This window comes from Phallusia mammillata, chromosome 3 (genome assembly GCF_965637545.1).
Source record: "Phallusia mammillata chromosome 3, kaPhaMamm4.hap1.1, whole genome shotgun sequence".
In the NCBI taxonomy this organism is placed as follows: Eukaryota; Metazoa; Chordata; class Ascidiacea; order Phlebobranchia; family Ascidiidae; genus Phallusia; species Phallusia mammillata.
In genome coordinates this window covers 99319-116755 of record NC_137254.1, presented here as the reverse complement: position 1 = coordinate 116755, position 17437 = coordinate 99319, and the positions used below count along the sequence as shown (strand labels likewise).

The following is a 17437-nucleotide window of genomic DNA, read 5'->3' as shown; positions in this document are numbered from 1 at the left end:
ATTTGCACATTTAAAACAAAACAATTCGGCGTGTCTAAAACGGGTTCAAACGGAGCTGATACGGCCTTCTTGTCAAGTGGTTCTCAGCAGCATCGATTTTCGTAATGCTCAATATTTTTACGTCGGCGGACAGGTGCAATTGCACTCGCCTTTTGCGATTGGCGCAGCTACCTCAGTTTTGGCATTCCTGTATTTTTATAGAAATAACTGGTTTTCATAATCTGATGATGCTAACTGTGCAGTTTTACGCATAATCTTCTTTCATCTGACATACAAAATGTATTCCCTTTTATTACAAGCCGCAACAGCCAGTGAGGTCGTGCTTACGATTTAGTCACAGTGCCAAATTTAACTGAAAAACAAGTTTCAGTAATGCAGTTTGGTCTTGATAATTACTTGGTTTTGTGCGCTTTGGATACAAAACGCATGTTCGTATATCAAATGCCTAAAAATGCCGTTGGACAAACTAGCGTTTTGGGGAAAACTGTGAATTAGATTAGAATTAGAGAGCTTACTCGATAATTCTAAATTAGATTAGAACTAGAATTTCCACCATTTTGGTCTAATTTGTCCAATTAGATGACTAGAATTATCCAGTCCAAGTCTGATTGTACTACATCTTGTATGTCGATTCTGGATGCGGATACAACTTTTTCTTTGACCAATGTCGAGTTAAAAAGTTTTGATTTGGTCTTTAAAACTGTCAAATGGTAAACAACAAAACTTGATGTTAAACTATAATGTTCGATAAGCTTTTGTTTTCACCATCCGTTGTGATTTATCGATTATTTTCCCACCCTTAACCAATACTTCGTCTGTAACGTCATAAGTGATCAAACAATTGTTATTCCACAAGTGACAAACCACGTTTCAGGTTTCGTCGGAATCTGTTTGGGATAATGTAACACGTGTTGTGTGTTTGACGGTTAATAATGAGTCAGACTTTCTGGTTTGATTTTTGATTTTCTTTGTTTAAAAAATTTAATTGTCCCAACCTAGTCACAGAAGCTGAAAACATGTTGTAAATATTTTGTGGATCACCATTTTTTTATGTTATGCATTTGGTTTCCTAATGGAATAAAGTTTGCATTTAAAATTCACAAATGATTTAGAAGTCATGGCAAGGCATATGTGTGCCAGGTATAACATATGTTGTTCAGTTATAAAATGCACCTTGTATAGCTGCATAACTATGCTTATGTGTGCCACTGTTAATATTTAGGGAAAAATGCATTTTAGAAATACAATATTTTGGTTTTAAACTACTCAGGTATTCTAGCGTGTCAAAAAAACATTGTAAGTTACATTCTTGCTGAGCGAATTTGTTTCCACAAAAGTAGAGTACCAACCACAAAACACAGAAAATGGGAGAAAACAACAGCAAAGAATATTTCAAACGAAACAGATTCCGTCGATCAATTCCAATCGCAAGTGGATCAGATTCATTGGACAAAGAGAGGTCGTTATACAACCAAGCTGATAAGGATTATTTTAATGACAATTCTTACCATTCAGTAATATCTGTCTATCTTGCTGACTGGCAACCAGGTTCTTTTTTACCATGGTTTTATCGTGAGTCTAAGGAATTATTACTTATCAATGATGGCACTGCACTTGGATTTCAGGTTTGTAAATATACATAAGCTGTTGCTGCCAGGAATAATATCAAACTTATAGAGCTCTTTTGGCAATTGTGTTTTTTATATTTTAAAATACAATTGCCAAAAGAGCTGTATAATTTTTTTAGGTATGTAAATTCAGAAAAAAATAGGCAAAGATTAAGTACATCACAAATTTGCAGTATATAAGATCAGTATTTTTTATTATGTAAGCTATTGCTGCCAGGCATAAAAACAAGTGAAGGTGACCTGTATAGGACTTTGAAACGTTGGAATAAAAGTACTTGCCAGACGAGCTCCATAAACTTGACGAATTTGCAGGTTGGTTCTTATCATGACTCAGAAACCAGAAAGTTTGTTGGACTTGTCGTTGAGTCGATCTCTTCTGGTTCAAGAGTGGATAGAGATAATTTACTGCAACTTGGTGACATTATTGTTGAGATCAACTACAGAGATCTGTTGGATTTGTCACCTTGTGTGTAAGTTGTTATAATTTTACAAACCAACCAAAAACTTGCTAATGACTAACACAGTTTGTTAATGCAGTTTTACATACTTTCACATTTTGTATGCAAGCGATTACATGAATTTACACAATACACATAGAAAAGTGACATGCTTTATTGTTCAAACATTTCGGCAAATGCTCATGCCTTCATCATTGGAGAGCCACCAGTAACACCTGTTTATATTCACCTAAGTCCCGTAAAAGATTGATAAGTCATGAATTGTTAATGACAGTTTACCAGATTTGTTGTTCTTCATGTAGAGCTCATGCAATTCTGAAGTCATTGCTGAGTTACAATGAGTTGCAACTTCGTGTACTATCAGTTGAGGAACGAAACAAACACATTTCCACACCAATCAGGTTATTTAGTTTATTAGTCATGGTATCATTTGTTAGTCTGCTGTGCATCTGCATTTTATCCCAAGCATTAGTTTTATGTTAACACTCTTTGTTTGATTATTGCACTCCAACTTTATAGATTAGTTTATATTACCTTGAGGGGGCAGTTGTTTAATCTATGTGCTTTATATGGAGTTAAGGAAGTGACACACAGTATATTTGTAGCTTTACCAGAGTTCAGGTTTATGTCAGAAATTTATGTTTGCTTCCAGGAAAATTCAACCCTCAGTTTCATCAGCATTAGACACAAAGCAATCATCACAAGCATTAAGTGGTAGCAATTCTACATCTTCTGTTTCCCAGTTGTGTGCCTCTACTTCTTCTATTTTAACTAGTGTAAGAAATCTGTTTATTAGTAAAGCGATAGGCTAGTAAAGCCCTATAATGTTGAAATACATACCGCCTTAGTTGTGTGGAATAACTTTGGTCAAACATTTGCAACAGTTAATAAAGGCTTAGGAAAAGCAGTATTGGCCACAAACAAGTCATTTCATATTATAGCAGTAGAATAAGCGTATAGTAATGCAGAGCAAAGTTTCAGTTTGTTAAAGATTTTTTCCGAAATATGATGTTTTGGCATTGTTTCATATTTAGCTAATCATCACAACACCATAAAAATCATACACACATTGTGAAGTTTGTCTGTTTAGTTTTATGTTTCTATCTTTTAATACATTTGTCGCAATCTTAAGGAATTGCCATCTTCATCATGAACATCAAACGATCTGCCTCTGATTCCACAGTCTAACTCTCATTTTAGTTTGCACACAAGAAAAAATGGTCAACAAATAATCATTTCTTTGAAAAAAGGTGAGTTCTGAAAGTTCTAAATGTGGCCACATGTCAAGCAGTAGTTTGTTGTTTAGATGCCCAAAGTCTTGGTTTAAGCATAACCTCTCGTGATACAACAATTATTGGTGACCCAGGTCCTATTTACATTAAAAAGATTCTGCCTAATGGGGCTGCAGCTGTTGATGGAAGATTGAAATCTGGTGATAGGTAATGTACTGTTGGTTGTTTCTTGTTTTCTATTGTAAGCAAAAATTATGTTTTATGATGTAGCAAAATGGTTTGATTTTATTGTTGTGCAGATTTAATATTGCAAATGTAAGAGTCAAAAAAGGTGTAAAAATTAGAGATGTACCGAGTATTCGGTTTGCCAAATTTATTCGGCCGAATCGGCCATTTTTGCAAAGATTCGGTTTCGGCCGAATAATTTGTTGCGATTCGGCCGAAACCGAATCTTTTACGAACACACATTTAAAGCGTTAAAGTGTTTTTTCTGCTCAGTAAGGTACCTCGCAATCTTTTTAACTACACCATAACGAAAAACTTCCATTTTTGAAAAAATTGTATAGTTTTTAACACATTATCGTTTTCCCCACCGTAGACAAAAAAATCATTAATTCGTTGGCAGGTTGACAATCTTGACTGAGGCAAGTTTAAACCCTACAGGACAGAAATGAGGTTGAAACACAACTAATCTGGACTAATTGCTTGAAAGATAAACATTTTTTTATGTCAAAACGCACAGCGTAAAACTTCGTGTGACGTCATAAATGATTCGGCCGATTCGAATTTATTCGGCAAAATCGCCAAATTTTCGGTTGCGGCCAAACCGAAATTTAGCCGATTCGGTACATCACTAGTAAAAATTGGATTCAATATTCTGAATTGAAACAATTCTTCTACAATACCCATTTATGCTGCTTTGGACATGCTTATATGCTGTTGATTTCTTTGTGTGCAAATGAGATATTTATAAATACTGACATGATTTGTTGTTGTTTGAACAAGCACTACACATGCAGAGTTTAACATAACTTCTGTGTGCATGATGTTTTGTTGTTGTTTGTTCAGATTGCTGAATCAAAACAAGATCTGATTGGATTGTCTCAACAGGAAGTTGTAAAGATTATTTGAAGCGTTCCAACGGGTTCAGTTTTTAAGTTTACAATTAGTAGACAAAGTGAAATACCACCACAAAAACTGGTACAAAAAACATTTATTTATTACTCTGGTTGATCTTGCTTCGCCTCTTGAGCAAAATTATTACAGCACAGTTTGTTTTCAGTTGCAGCAAGATGACTCGACCACAGACACGGATGATGTTGTGGAAACTGAGGTGAAGCACAATGAAGTCTGTATTGGATGTAAATCAGAGGTTACTGATCATTTGGTACAAGTTCGGAGCTCTTTCTCGACTGGTGCGAAAGATGACAAGGCCGTTGATAAATCAAGTGATGGTCACAACCCGATTCAGGTAAATTACACATGGACATCTGCCGGACAATTATAAAAGAAATTTTAAAATTTTAAAAAAACTTTGTGTTTCTAAGCAAGTTTGCCATTTTAGCATTCAAACAGGAATAGTCGTATATCTAGCCAAACCTTATAGAGGTGATGAGATTTAAAAATATTCTAAAACAACTCTTGTGCGGGATGATGGCAGCTAGGTTATTTCAAAGGCCTAATCAATATGTGAGACTGGTTGTTTTGTGTGGTATTTCAATTCTATGAAGTTCTAGATTTGTTAAATATACATACAGTATTGTAACAGGATTGTTGTAAGTTTTTAATACAATAGGTATATGGAAACTTGCACCTTTTTAGTTGTGCAGGAATCCATATTAAACTAAATTGTATTGCAACATATTTTGCAGGAAGTTGGAAGGAGTTCCAGAAGAGACTTTCATTAAAAGATGCACAGACGACATCAGCAACAACTTATCTGATTCAATACTTGGCCAGTTTCACAATCCTACAAAACCAGGTATCAAGTAAAATCCTATTCAAGTTATTTTGTTGTGTTAAACACCCCTTTCTACCATTAAATGGTGTTTTTGTTGAGGCATTGTAACTTTGCTGTACTTTTAACAAGCACTGTACAAAATCATATGCATCTCACTTTCAAATTAAACTATATACTTGTAATATTGGGCAAGTTCTGGAACATGGCACAAGTAATGGAAATAGCTTTTTATGTAATGCAGAACCCCATACTGTGACTTTTGTTGCTACTAAATACAGACTTTTTTGTAAATATAATCCTAAACCCAGTGTATAAAACCCCAGCCGTAACAGAATCAAACGTTGTTCACAGTGTTTACATGGAATATATTTTTCACCAAATGTTTTTGACATCCTCAGTTCCTGTGACCGAATACAACATTGTTGTCATTTTGTTTGGCCTAGAGTTTCATACACTGGGTTTTGAATTATGTTGATGTACAAAACAGTAATCACCGGAGAACTGCTAGAGTTGATATCAAACTAGACTTTATTTTGTAAATGTTCTCCATAAACGTTTTTTTAATGTTATCTAAGATGTCTTAGGACAAAATGTTCATGTAAATCAAACAACTGTGACTTTGCTTGGTGCATTCTCACTCTGCCTAACTTTTAACACAATTTGCTTGTCATTTTACAATTTGGTTGATTTTCTGCGCAAAGTCACCTTTTCATTTCCTTTTTTAATTTTTTTATGCATTTAAGTTTGTCCATGTCTTTGACAGATTTGGATGAAACGTTTACAGACCCAAAAGTATAAACGTTTTTTAAACAAAAATATCAAATGCTGTTATAGTTTATGAGTAAAACTGAAAATAGAGTATTTGAGTTGATGATTTACTTACATGAAGTTATGGCTATTTTGGCAGATGGCAATTATGGGGGTGTTAACAACCTGATAATGTTAGCGATTGCTGCTTGAAAGACCTCTAGTGGTCAAGATTTTAAACAGTGGCCGATTAGAATACAATTTTGCAGGACTGTTTTTTTGGGTCATTGTGGTTAGGGATTTTATTAGTTTGGGAGTAGAGCCCCGTCAGCTACCCCACTAGCCCCTAAATAAGTAAAAACTGTAAACAATAAGCAAAATGAATGAATTTTGGTTGTTGATGTGCTGTGGTAACTTACTTATATGCTACAGATGTTATAAGTGACGACTGGATGATGCCGTCCAACTTTGATCTGTTCGACCATGAGTCAGCAATCCGTAAATCAATATCAGAAAAGCGAGGTGATGAAGTAACAAGATTTTTCCTGAATGGTGAAGGCCCAAAAACACTGAAAGCCAAACACAAAAATGGTAAATACCAAATATCTGGTACAAGTTTTTTAAATGATTTAAAAATAAGACTCCAATGTTAAAGTAATTTAAATAAATATGGTGTCCATTCCAGAAAAAATCGCTGTTTTGGTTGTTATTGTTTAGGGATGCGCCAAAACTGCAAATTTTTGGTGGAACACTGAGCATCTCATGGTAATGCCCAGTGCTCTGCCGAGCATTCTCGGTGCATTCTGACGTCAAAAACATTTGCAATTCCATGCTAGTTTTGTAGCTTTCCAAAGTCCCTTACATCACCAGCAGGGTATTAAGCTATACAGGCCCCAGAAATGCATGTTTTCAGCCATCTGACACTTTTTAAATGGTTCTTAGATACCATTTTAAACCCTAGTTTTGTATGTTAGCAGAACATGAATATGCAAATTTATTACTCGGCTCAGTTTGTGCAACTGCTTGGTCAAGCACCAGTGATGCTAGGTACCAATAGCTAGGTACCAAAACTAGATGCTAGGTACCAAAACTAGGTTCTTGCTCGGCTCGACTCATCCCTAGTATTATTTTTGCATAGCTGATTTGGCAATAGTTTTTGTTGTGAGATATTTTGCAAAATTGTCTCCGATTTACTGGCAGATGTTGATTCCACTTTGTTTTTTCTTGTTAGTTGGTGGACGAAGTCATGTAAGCATGGAGTCTATTTTATTTACTTGTGATAGTTGATGCATTTTTTTCTACATGGCACTTTAAGGAGAGGCTGAAAATGTCTCAACTGTTCAGTAGTTGTTCCAAATGTTGTTTGTGACCAAATCTGTGACATAATTGACACAACTTTGGGTTGTTTTGGTTGTTATGTGATCAGTTTTGCTGTAGAAACTCGTGCAACAAGCAGCTGAAAGTGAAAAAAATATGTAAATAGTGCCAGAATTGGACAAAGTTAACAATATGCCATTTTAATTGTTGATTGTTGTGTTTTACACTGTACCCCCATTATTTACTCCAGGGCTTCTCAAACTTTCTTGCTCTGCAACCCAATTTTGGAAAATAAATTTCTATGTGACCCCTTGATGGGTCGCGACCAACAGTTTGAAAAGCCCTGATTTACTTCACAGGCCTTCAGATATGAATGGCGTTTAAAAACAGTTATATAAATTCAAAATAGTTCCAAAATTATGACAGTTTCTAAATATATAATTTTTATGTGTCACTTGTTATGTTCCACCCTGTACCGGATAATTTACCCCACAAGCACTCAAAGGAAAAGGAGTTTGTAAAAAAATGTCTAGATTGGTCGAACAATATCTGAGTTTTTTTATTGTTTAAAATTTTGTAGGGTATAAGGCAAGTTAAGAATTACTAGAATGGTAAATAATAAGTTTTTGCTTTATGCTGAACAGAATGTACAATAAACTGATGTATTTTACATGTGATTTTGACCCTTTTTAACCAAATGTTTAGGTAATAAGACGGCAGAATCCAAGGAAGTGCATTTTTCCTCGCCACTGCCTGAAAACAAGTCAAACTCCAACTTGAAAATCAGCAACCACTCAAGTTCGGCAGGTGCAAAGTCTCTCTTTGATATTTCACTTTTTTCACTTTGCAGTAAAGTTCAGCTTAATTGTAGATTTTCTGGTAGTTTTGCAAGTGTGTTTCACTACAAACCATAATTTTGTTTGAATTTATCCTGTTTAAAGTGTTTGCTAAAAAAGCCGAAAAATCTCAACAAGGTTGATGTGGTCCTTGTCACCAAAGTGGGGCTAGCACAACTGACCTGTAGTCGCAAGGTTGTGGGTTCTAATCCTGTCTCAGCCACTTGTGTTTCCTTGAGCAAGAAATCACCAATTAAACAACAACGAACTTGTAAATGTTACAGAGAGCTATCAGAACCGATCATCTCAGTTGAACCATGAAGCAAGTTCGCAAACGCTTGTCACTGTTGTGACACTTAACTCTCCTGAGACTCCAGGAGATGAGACTGACAGCTTTCGAAAGTCAAGTTCAACTGAGCCGACTGCACCAACTGATGATGCCGACCAACAAACTACTTCAGTTAACAATCAAAGTAAATACTTGTTTAGTGGTGAGCACTGCCAAAAAGTTTCGTGATGTTTTGTTCACATGGAGTAGTTGAGTTCTGCATTTGACCGTTGTCATGGTAACTTAGTCAGCTAAAGTAAATCATACAGAACAACAAATGAAGGTTCACAAACATGAACAACATTATATTGCACAGAACCCTGTGTTGAGTCAACGTTAAGCAAGTCAAGCTCGATGAAGAACATTCCAAAGGCCACGCTAAAGGTAAGTCTGTTTCAGACCATGGGTCACCGACCTTTTGAAATTTGAGCGTTACCTTAAAGATAACCAAATGTCTTGGGGGCTACCAGTTTAAAATATAAGTATAAGCATGTTAAAACAAGCCATGTTTTGATGGAAGCAGAGTTAACTGTGAACCACTGTCCACAACAGGGGTCTCAAACCGAAACCCTTTTGAAGCCAGAAATAAATCTCAAAATAACCTGAGCGCCACACCATTAAAAGTTTTCTTACAGTGATCATTAATATATAACGTGTCATCCGCTTAGCGGTTAGACGTTGTCACTTATTTCTTTCCAGCTCTGTCGATTTGAGCAGCATCGAGTGAGGTCCACAAGTGATGTGGCATTCACTGCATGTTTAATTCCCTCTATATATTGCAGTCTTTGCCTTCTCCTTGATCTCTTGCCGTGGGGTCGTCCATGTAGGCACAAATATTCCAACGTTTCAGGGTGTCGATTTACGTGTCCATAATATTTTAGAGATTGTTTTTGCATGAATCTATTGAATTGATGTTGTACTTTTAGTTCTTTTAATATGGAGTTGTTGGTCCTATGTTGTGTCCATGAAATTCTTAGCAAGCGACGATAGCAGTACATTTCAAAACTTCGTAGCTTAGCGCGATCGGTCGCCCGTAAGTGCCACGATTCGCAAGCATGGGTAGCAATGGGCCAAACCAAAGATTTAATAAGATAAACCTTTAGGCTATTGCTGATGGTCATATCTTTCCAAATAGAGCGGAGATTCTGTGTGGCTGCTCTTGCCATAGCCAGCCTCCGGCTGATTTCAGGGGAGTCACTTCCTGAATCACTTATGCTTGCTCCCAAGTAGGTGTAACTGTTGACTTGTTCTAAAACACTTCCAGAGGATGTTACAATAGCACTTGTTGTGGGATGTTTTGCTACCACCACAACTTTTGTTTTCTTTGTGTTTATAAGCAGGCCCATTTTTTCACTTTGTATTTCCAAACGCTGAAAAGATCGCTGAAGTGATTGCTTTGATCCAGCAAGCAGGACTGCATCATCTGCATATCTCAGAGTGTGCAGCTTTTCTCCGCCATAGTCAAGGCCACCATATCCACCCTTGGACTGACCTATGACTCTTTCGCTGTACAAATTGAAAAGAAGTGGGGAAAGCACACAACCCTGTCGAACACCTTTATGTATGAGAAAATGTCGAGAAAATCCTGCTGCAGTTTGAACTGTCGCTGTTTGACACTCATACAGAGATTTTATTAGCCAAATGAAGTGGTGTGGGAAACCCCACTGTGATAAGACTTCCCACAACCGATGGTGGTTAAGACAGTCGAAGGCCTTCACGTAATCGACAAAGCACAGATATAATGGCCTGTTGTACTCCAGTGCCTTTTCTATTATAATTCTGAGATTGAATAGTTGATCGCGAGTTCCCCTATGTTTTTGGTAGCCCGCTTGTTCTCTAGAAATGATTTCATTTGCTCTTTTGCTCATTCGTCTGACTACAATGTGTAGCATGATTTTACTAGCATGTGGAATGAGAGCAATAGTTCTGTAGTTGGAGCATAAAGTGGAGTCCCCCTTTTTTAACAGAGGAATAAAAATGGAAGTTGTCCAGTCTTGCGGAAAAATAGCAGTATCCCATATTTTTTGACACAAGAGGTGCAGCAGTTTTTCTAGTGTTGCTCCACTAAGTTTTAGAAATTCTGCTGGAATTCCATCCACAGCACCTGGCGATTTATTTGCTTTTAGACGTTGGATCGCCTCACCAACATCAGACAGTAGTATGGGAGGTTCGAGTAAACTTGCCTTATCTGGCGTGACTGATAAAACATCAGGCACGCCATCAGCCTTGTACAGATTTTCACAATAGGCAGCCCACGCTTCTTTGATTCCCTCACTGTCTGTTTGCAATTGGCCTTCTTTGTCCCTGATGTTAGTCTTTTGGGTGTAAGGTTTTGAAGAGATTAACTTTAATGGTTTAAATAAATCATGCGTTTTTTAGAAATTTTATTTTGCTTTCCCTTATTTCTCTGCTGATCATATCGCTCAATTTTCTGTATCTTTTCTTCTTTTGTGGATTGTTCCTTTTTTGTCCTTTTAAAATTCTTCTTTGGTTGGCCAATTTTACAACTTTTTCTGAGTCCATGGTCTTTTTGGTTTCTTAAAGGTTTTTGTGCCTACAGATTTCCCCGCAGCTTTCCATATGGTATTCTTGATTAACTCCCAAAGATTGTTTGATGATAAAGTGCTGATGTCTTGCAGGCGACGAATACTTTCAAACAGTTCTTCAGAAATTGAAGAGTAGTTTAGTTTTTGTGTGTCCGATGAAAGAAGATCAGCATGCAGACGATTGCATACTTCATTCTTTTGAAGTCTTTTTAGTTTTCGCCTAAATATGCCTAGTAGCAGGTTGTGGTCGGAGCCATTGTCAGCTCCAGGCAGAGTTTTGCATTTTTCTAAACTGGATCTAAATCTTTTTTTAACCAAAATGTAGTCTTTGGCCATTTTGTCCGGGTGATGTCCAAGTGTGTAGCCGTCTTTGGTGATTCTTAAACCAAGTGTTCATGATTGTCAAATTATTTGCTTCGCAGAATGACAGGAGATATTCACCTCTTTCATTTCTTTCACCTAACCCGAAACTTCCCATGCATGAACTAATCTTTTCATCTCCAACTTTGGCATTAAAGTCTCCCATAACAATGACGATGTCCTGTGAATGTGCCATTTTGATGGTATTCTCCAAACAAGTGTAGAAATATTCCAACTCTACATCATCATGTGATGTTGTCGGGGCATATACTTGAATGATGGTCAAGTGAAATGGTTTTCCGCACATTCTCAAAGATATAATGCGATCATTTATCGGATTATAACCAACAATAGATTGAGAAGCGGTTTTGCTAAGAATGAAAGCAACTCCATTTTCATTTGCTATATAAAATGTGACAAAAAATATTGAACAGAAAGGCAGCAAACTAAAAAAAGGTTTTAGTTCTTACATTGCTGACTTAAAAAAAAAATGCACACAGTGACGCAACAATGCAAAACAATAGACATGACAATATCTAATTCTTACTAAAAAATGGCCGTTTCAGTTAAGTAGTTAACAAAATATTTCGATAACTTAGTACCGTTATTATTTTACATATTCCGAATGCAAAAAAAACATTATTTGACGCTTAATATTTGTGTCGCATCAAAAAAGCATTGCTGTCAAACTTGGCGCATTTTTTGATGATACACAAACTATTGTATCACATATTGCCGCACGTCGGGCATGTTTACTTGGCCGAATTGAAACGCAACTTTCAATTTTAAATGCTTTGTGGACACACAAAAAACATGGCGGTCGAGGTCGGCGTGTGGCCCGCGTGTTTGAGACTCTTAATCTTAAACATTTAGCCACTTTGTTCACTAACTTACAGAACATATTACGAAACAGTCCATTGTCATCATGGTTGCATAATGCTTTCTTGGGTACTAAGCACCCATGGTTTCATAATATTGTTTTTTTAGCTTCAATATTTTTGTTGCATATCTTAACGGCTACATAAGGTCAACTGTCAAATGTTTGACCACTAGTCGTGAGCAAAATCCGAAAATCTCATAGATTAAGTACATACCGAAATATTTTGTTAGTACCAGAAGATAAAGATCTGGGGGTCTCTGCTGCGCCGTCTAGTGAAAATCAACCTAATCTGAAACATCCCGAAGGCAACGGGAAAAAGTTGTTTGGACTTTTCAAGTTAGTAAAAATCAGTTTTGATATTATATAGGTTAGTTAAATGTTAGTACTTGCAAATATTACTGCATCAAAGGCAATTAACATTTTTCAGAAACATTTTTGTAATTTTACAAATTATTGCTTCTAGAGTTTTATATTTTATATATTAATGCAACCAAAAATATAAATCACATTCCTGGCATATTTGTTTGTAGAATCAAGAAACCGAAGTCATCGCCTGAAGCTGACAGGAAGGCAAAAAGAACAAACATCAATTTAAATCACGCAAAGATAGCGAAAGAACAAAGAAAAAGAACGAGAGGTTTGTTATCGGTTGTTACGTCATAGTATAGATCACGTCATAATAACGCTGAAGTATTTTTGTCTTTTACGTGTTTCACGAAACTTCAGTAAATGACAAAATCACTCAAATAATGCTAAGCAAAAATTTCAATTACAAGTATTAAACGTTTTTTAGACAAACACGAATGAATAGTTTTGTTTAATGCATAATTTTGCTCCAACAGTGGAAAGAAGACAAGCGGTCACCAGCGAAACGGGTTTGCAGGTTCTGGCTTTAGATTTCTGGTCGCTCGAGCGATTTTGCTACCTTTCTCTTTTGTCAAGGTGGAAAACTTGTTTTATTTCTAGAAAAATATTCATTTGTATGTAGAAAAGTATCGCTATTTGTATGTAGACATTGAAAAAGTATCGCGTTTGTAAATAGCAAACAATTGAAATATGTGCAAGAAGACACGTATTGTTTTGGTCCGTTTTCTTTATGTTCGTTTCTTTTCAAACTTGTAAATATTTCACTTTGTTTCTTTTTGATCGTGCTTTTTAATCTTCGTTACAACTGTTTTAATTTTCGTTTATAGTAGGCCGATCCATCACGCTGCTTCATACCTTAGCTCATATGTGACTGCAACGTTCAAAAAAGTGCTGATTTTGTATGTAGCAAACACTGAAAGAGTGAATTATGAGCAAGGAAACATATTGTTTTGGTCCGATTTCTTTCGTTTTTTTACCGATTCTATACAGATCGTCACCAGAACTTTAAATATTTCACTATTTTCATTTTGACCGTGCTTTTTAATCTTCTTTACTACTTTTTAAATTTTCGTTTATCTGTCCCGCCGCTTCATACCTTGGTTCAGATGTGACTGCAACTTTTATTTTTCAATGAAATAAACTCGATGTTTTTCTTTGTGTTTCAGTGTTTGAAACTGTTAGTGTTTTTCGGGCACAGGTTAGTAAAAGTTTTAGAAATAGATAGGCTGAAGCAATCTTATTGTTGTTGTGGTTTTACTAAGGGAGATAGTTTTGCGTCCGTGTTATTTCCGTTTACTCACATGCCCGAAAACTTAGCCAGGTGTTTTAAAGCTGAGGTTCCAGCCAGGCAGTAGTTTAACGCCATAAGCATGGTGGGAGCAGTTGGCAGTTTCATTCCGTGCAAAACCCCGTTCCAAACACATCAACTAAACGGGCCTCCCAAGTAAAATAGTGTATCAGTTGGTTAGTAACATCGCACCACAATCGCCGGTTTCACTGTCTTTGTGGCAATTTGTTTGTTTATTTTTGTCCTCGTTGGACGGACAACGCCTGAATGTGAATCATGATGAATTCATCAATTAAGTAAAGATAGTTGACTTGAGTTTATTTCCCTGACAAAAGCGTAGTAGCGCAATTGCACTGAAATATTTACCAAGTCGGAAATGGTGACTTCAATTCGTTTCAATTCAACGCGTTTCACTGGGTTAGAGCAAAGCGTCCGGCCCAACAGGGGCGCCCATATGTACAAATTCAAGAAGCAAACCTTTAAAAGTCAGATTTGCGAATTCAAAAGCAAACAAGCACTTGGGCAATTGCCAACCCTCTGTGACCTGCGACTTCCAATTACAACGATTTTTTTACATAAATATTGTAGATTTTGCAGTAAATGATATATTAGACAATTTTTCTTTTTTGCGTTTTTGCACGAACAATTTGCAGAGAAGTAGGCAAAACAAAACAAAGATGGCATAAAACCTTGTAATAAATTCAAATTTGTTTGAATAATATCGGACTTACGCTTTGAACATATTTAAACTCTATGAGGTACAAAGTTTATCACGCAAAATACTGTCCGCAATTAAAGACATTTGCTTCGACGGTTTGAGTAGAAACAAAGTTGACTTCCAGAGGCATCAAAGCGCTTCAAGAAAAAAGCGCACGTGTTAACCGGAGCGTTACAAACCGTGGAGTGCGCGTTGATTGATTGCAAACCTTGCAGTTGAAGGCAAAACTTTAAGTCGCGTTGCTGATGTGAAAGCAATACTACATAGACAGACAGAACTGAGACTTAATATGGAGCAAATTAAGCAGAACACAAAGAGACGACAGTCGGTGGGAAATTCTCATGCTAAACAAATAACTGAACGAAGTAAGTATGGAGGTATAAACCTTTAACATATCTCATTATTAAAACGTTCAGAAGCAAGTAATGTAACTATCTTTATGCTTGTGAATTTGTTTTTATCGTATGTTTTTCCGTTTTTTTAAATTTGTTTTTAAGATAACATCATCCATTTTATCTTACATCATCCGTTTTCAGTTCAGGTTTGTATTTGTTTGTAATTTTTTTTAAAGCTTGCCCATAACACTAACGCAACGCAGTGCAGCAAATCAATGATGGGAATAACATAATTTTCCTCCTACAGTTATTTATAGTTCCGATTCCACCCTTTTCTGTTAGTTTGTTTTTGCATCGCGTTACTTTTTTTTCGATGCTCGGACAAACAAAGCAGAATCGATACTAATGTGGTGAGCGATACTGATGTGGTCATTTTATTGCTTAAGGACACGGCAGCGACTGTTTTGTGGAGCATCATCCATTTTCCAACAACGCATATCAGAACCTGAGGAAAGGTTTGAGCAAAGTCGAACTTCGGCGTTCCCACTTGAAAATGAAAAGATCGAATGAACACCGCACTTAAAGAGAACACACATGGCGCTGAAGAGAAAAGTTAACCAAGTAATTCAAAGTTAAAGGTGACAACTGACTTTAAAAAACTCGCACAAAAGAGGTTACGAAATATCATAGGTCATAATGGGTTGTGTTTTATTATTGTTACACAATTAATTTGTTTTATTTTGCGCCACAGAGGCAACTCTAAACGGTCAAAATAGTTTTTTTTTTAATTGACGATAGTATTTGTTGTGGGTATTTTTGAGTGCAATTATGACGCAATAATTCTCTGTTTTCGTTAATATCATTTCGTTGTTCTTGGTAAAGCGTGTACTACTTTGTTATAATAAAAGCGCTAAATTTGTTTTTACTTGAAATTTGTGGGTCATCAGCTTATTATGCCAATTGGCTCAGTGGTTAACGCGCAGAAAGTTGAATCACGCCCACTGTTAAGTGCCTTGAATGCTGCACATGTCAGCTTCGTAGTGGGGTATCAGCAATTCGATCAACCAAGTTAAATTTACACACGTACTGCGATCAGACCTGAAGCGTTCATGCATAAAAGCAATCACGACTTACTCATTTATAAATTATTTCACACCAGACCCTAAGAAGGCGTTAAGCCGAATCAAGAAGATCTCCCGAGCATTACCATACAGATCTCCCAGGCATTACCATACAGCAAGGCACACGCCATGAAAACATCTAGCAGCAGTGGGATTCGAACCCACGACTGGAGTCATTTTGAAACTGGTGCTCTATTAACTCAGCGGCACAGGCTCAGTGGTGAACCTGCCGAAAGTTGATCGACCCTAAAAGAATCAATTTTAGCTCCCAAATAATGATTTAAACTAAGAATTAACCTTGCGAAACAGTTTAGGGAAGATGGGTGTGCGACTTATTCACGCCTAAGTTACTTTGAAATGTGTCCTTTTTCGATGGTCAATAGATGAAATCGTTGTGGGAAATAGTTTTTCTAAACTGTTTCTTATTAAATGGCAGGAGGAGTAGGAGCAAAGAAAATTTCTAGAGGCAAAACTGCGCTTCGAAAAAAAATAGCTCAATGTCAAATGAACGTTCACAAATCGTGGAACGAGCTGTGCGCAATGATTGATCGCAAATCTTGCTGTTCAAGGTAGAATGACTAGTAGCAAACGTGTAAGTTGACTGGAGATTTGTAACAGCAATGGCATGCATAAATAAGCAACTACTTCATCCTTGCGCAGGACACAATGAAGACGTGACGAAGGTCGGATGGAACCCCGAGCTCTTAGTGCAGAGAAAGCTAAATGAAGTAAGTTACGTTTAAGCATATCACAATCAGGAACTGATTATAGTTATCTTAAAAATTAAACATTTTGACAATTCTTGTGCCAACCTTTGTTTGTAAAGCAAACAAATTAAAAATGAAACTCTCCTCGTATATAGGTATCCCTTTTCGCGAATTATTATCTTCTGGTGCATGTGCGTAGATTAATTATTATCTAAATCTGGTTAAACAGATGTTTTGGAGAAAATTTGTATCTCATGTAGCAGTTAACCCATTAGATTATAAGTTCGATTGTTTCACTGATGACCGCAGTAAAGCATGCTTATAAATCGGTGCCTCACGTACATTGTTTAAATTAGTTGTGGGATCTAGCATTTTGATCGCATTTTGTTGTTGGTTTAATTCGTTGAGAAGCGTTTTTTGATCATGTATTCAATACGTGACGTAATTCGAGTATAGAACAATCAATTTTAGCACTTAAAAATCAGTTAAAAAAAGCTAAACCCAGTAAGTTACGTTCAAGCTTATCACAATCAGGAACTGATTATAGTTATCTTAAAAATTAAACATTTTCACACTTCTTGTGCCAACCTTTGTTTGTAAAGCAAACAAA

General features: G+C 36.4%; 1 protein-coding gene and 1 long non-coding RNA gene across 6 annotated transcripts; both read left to right on the top strand.

Moving 5' to 3' along the window:
* Nucleotides 1-2034: 2034 nt before the first annotated feature.
* Nucleotides 2035-13812, top strand: LOC145217924 (uncharacterized). 5 transcript variants are annotated; one of them, XM_080085299.1, is made up of 13 exons: nucleotides 2035-2098; nucleotides 3219-3336; nucleotides 3393-3525; nucleotides 4429-4518; nucleotides 4601-4789; nucleotides 5190-5299; nucleotides 6458-6616; nucleotides 8048-8149; nucleotides 8463-8651; nucleotides 8823-8890; nucleotides 12523-12628; nucleotides 12823-12929; nucleotides 13135-13812. In XM_080085299.1, exons 5-11 carry the CDS (start codon nucleotides 4662-4664, stop codon nucleotides 12583-12585), a joined length of 819 nt encoding a protein of 272 aa, XP_079941425.1. In that variant the 5' UTR covers nucleotides 2035-2098; nucleotides 3219-3336; nucleotides 3393-3525; nucleotides 4429-4518; nucleotides 4601-4661; the 3' UTR covers nucleotides 12586-12628; nucleotides 12823-12929; nucleotides 13135-13812. The 5 variants fall into 5 exon arrangements, with proteins under 5 accessions (XP_079941425.1, XP_079941423.1, XP_079941426.1 ...); XM_080085297.1 differs by having other exon boundaries at nucleotides 4387-4518; XM_080085298.1 differs by lacking the exon at nucleotides 2035-2098 and adding an exon at nucleotides 2536-2862 and having other exon boundaries at nucleotides 4387-4518.
* A 1028-nt stretch (nucleotides 13813-14840) lies between these two features.
* On the top strand, nucleotides 14841-15924 carry LOC145218639 (uncharacterized). Its single transcript, XR_013857682.1, has 2 exons — nucleotides 14841-15029; nucleotides 15446-15924. It is a non-coding gene; the product is annotated as an uncharacterized LOC145218639 (long non-coding RNA).
* Nucleotides 15925-17437: the final 1513 nt, after the last annotated feature.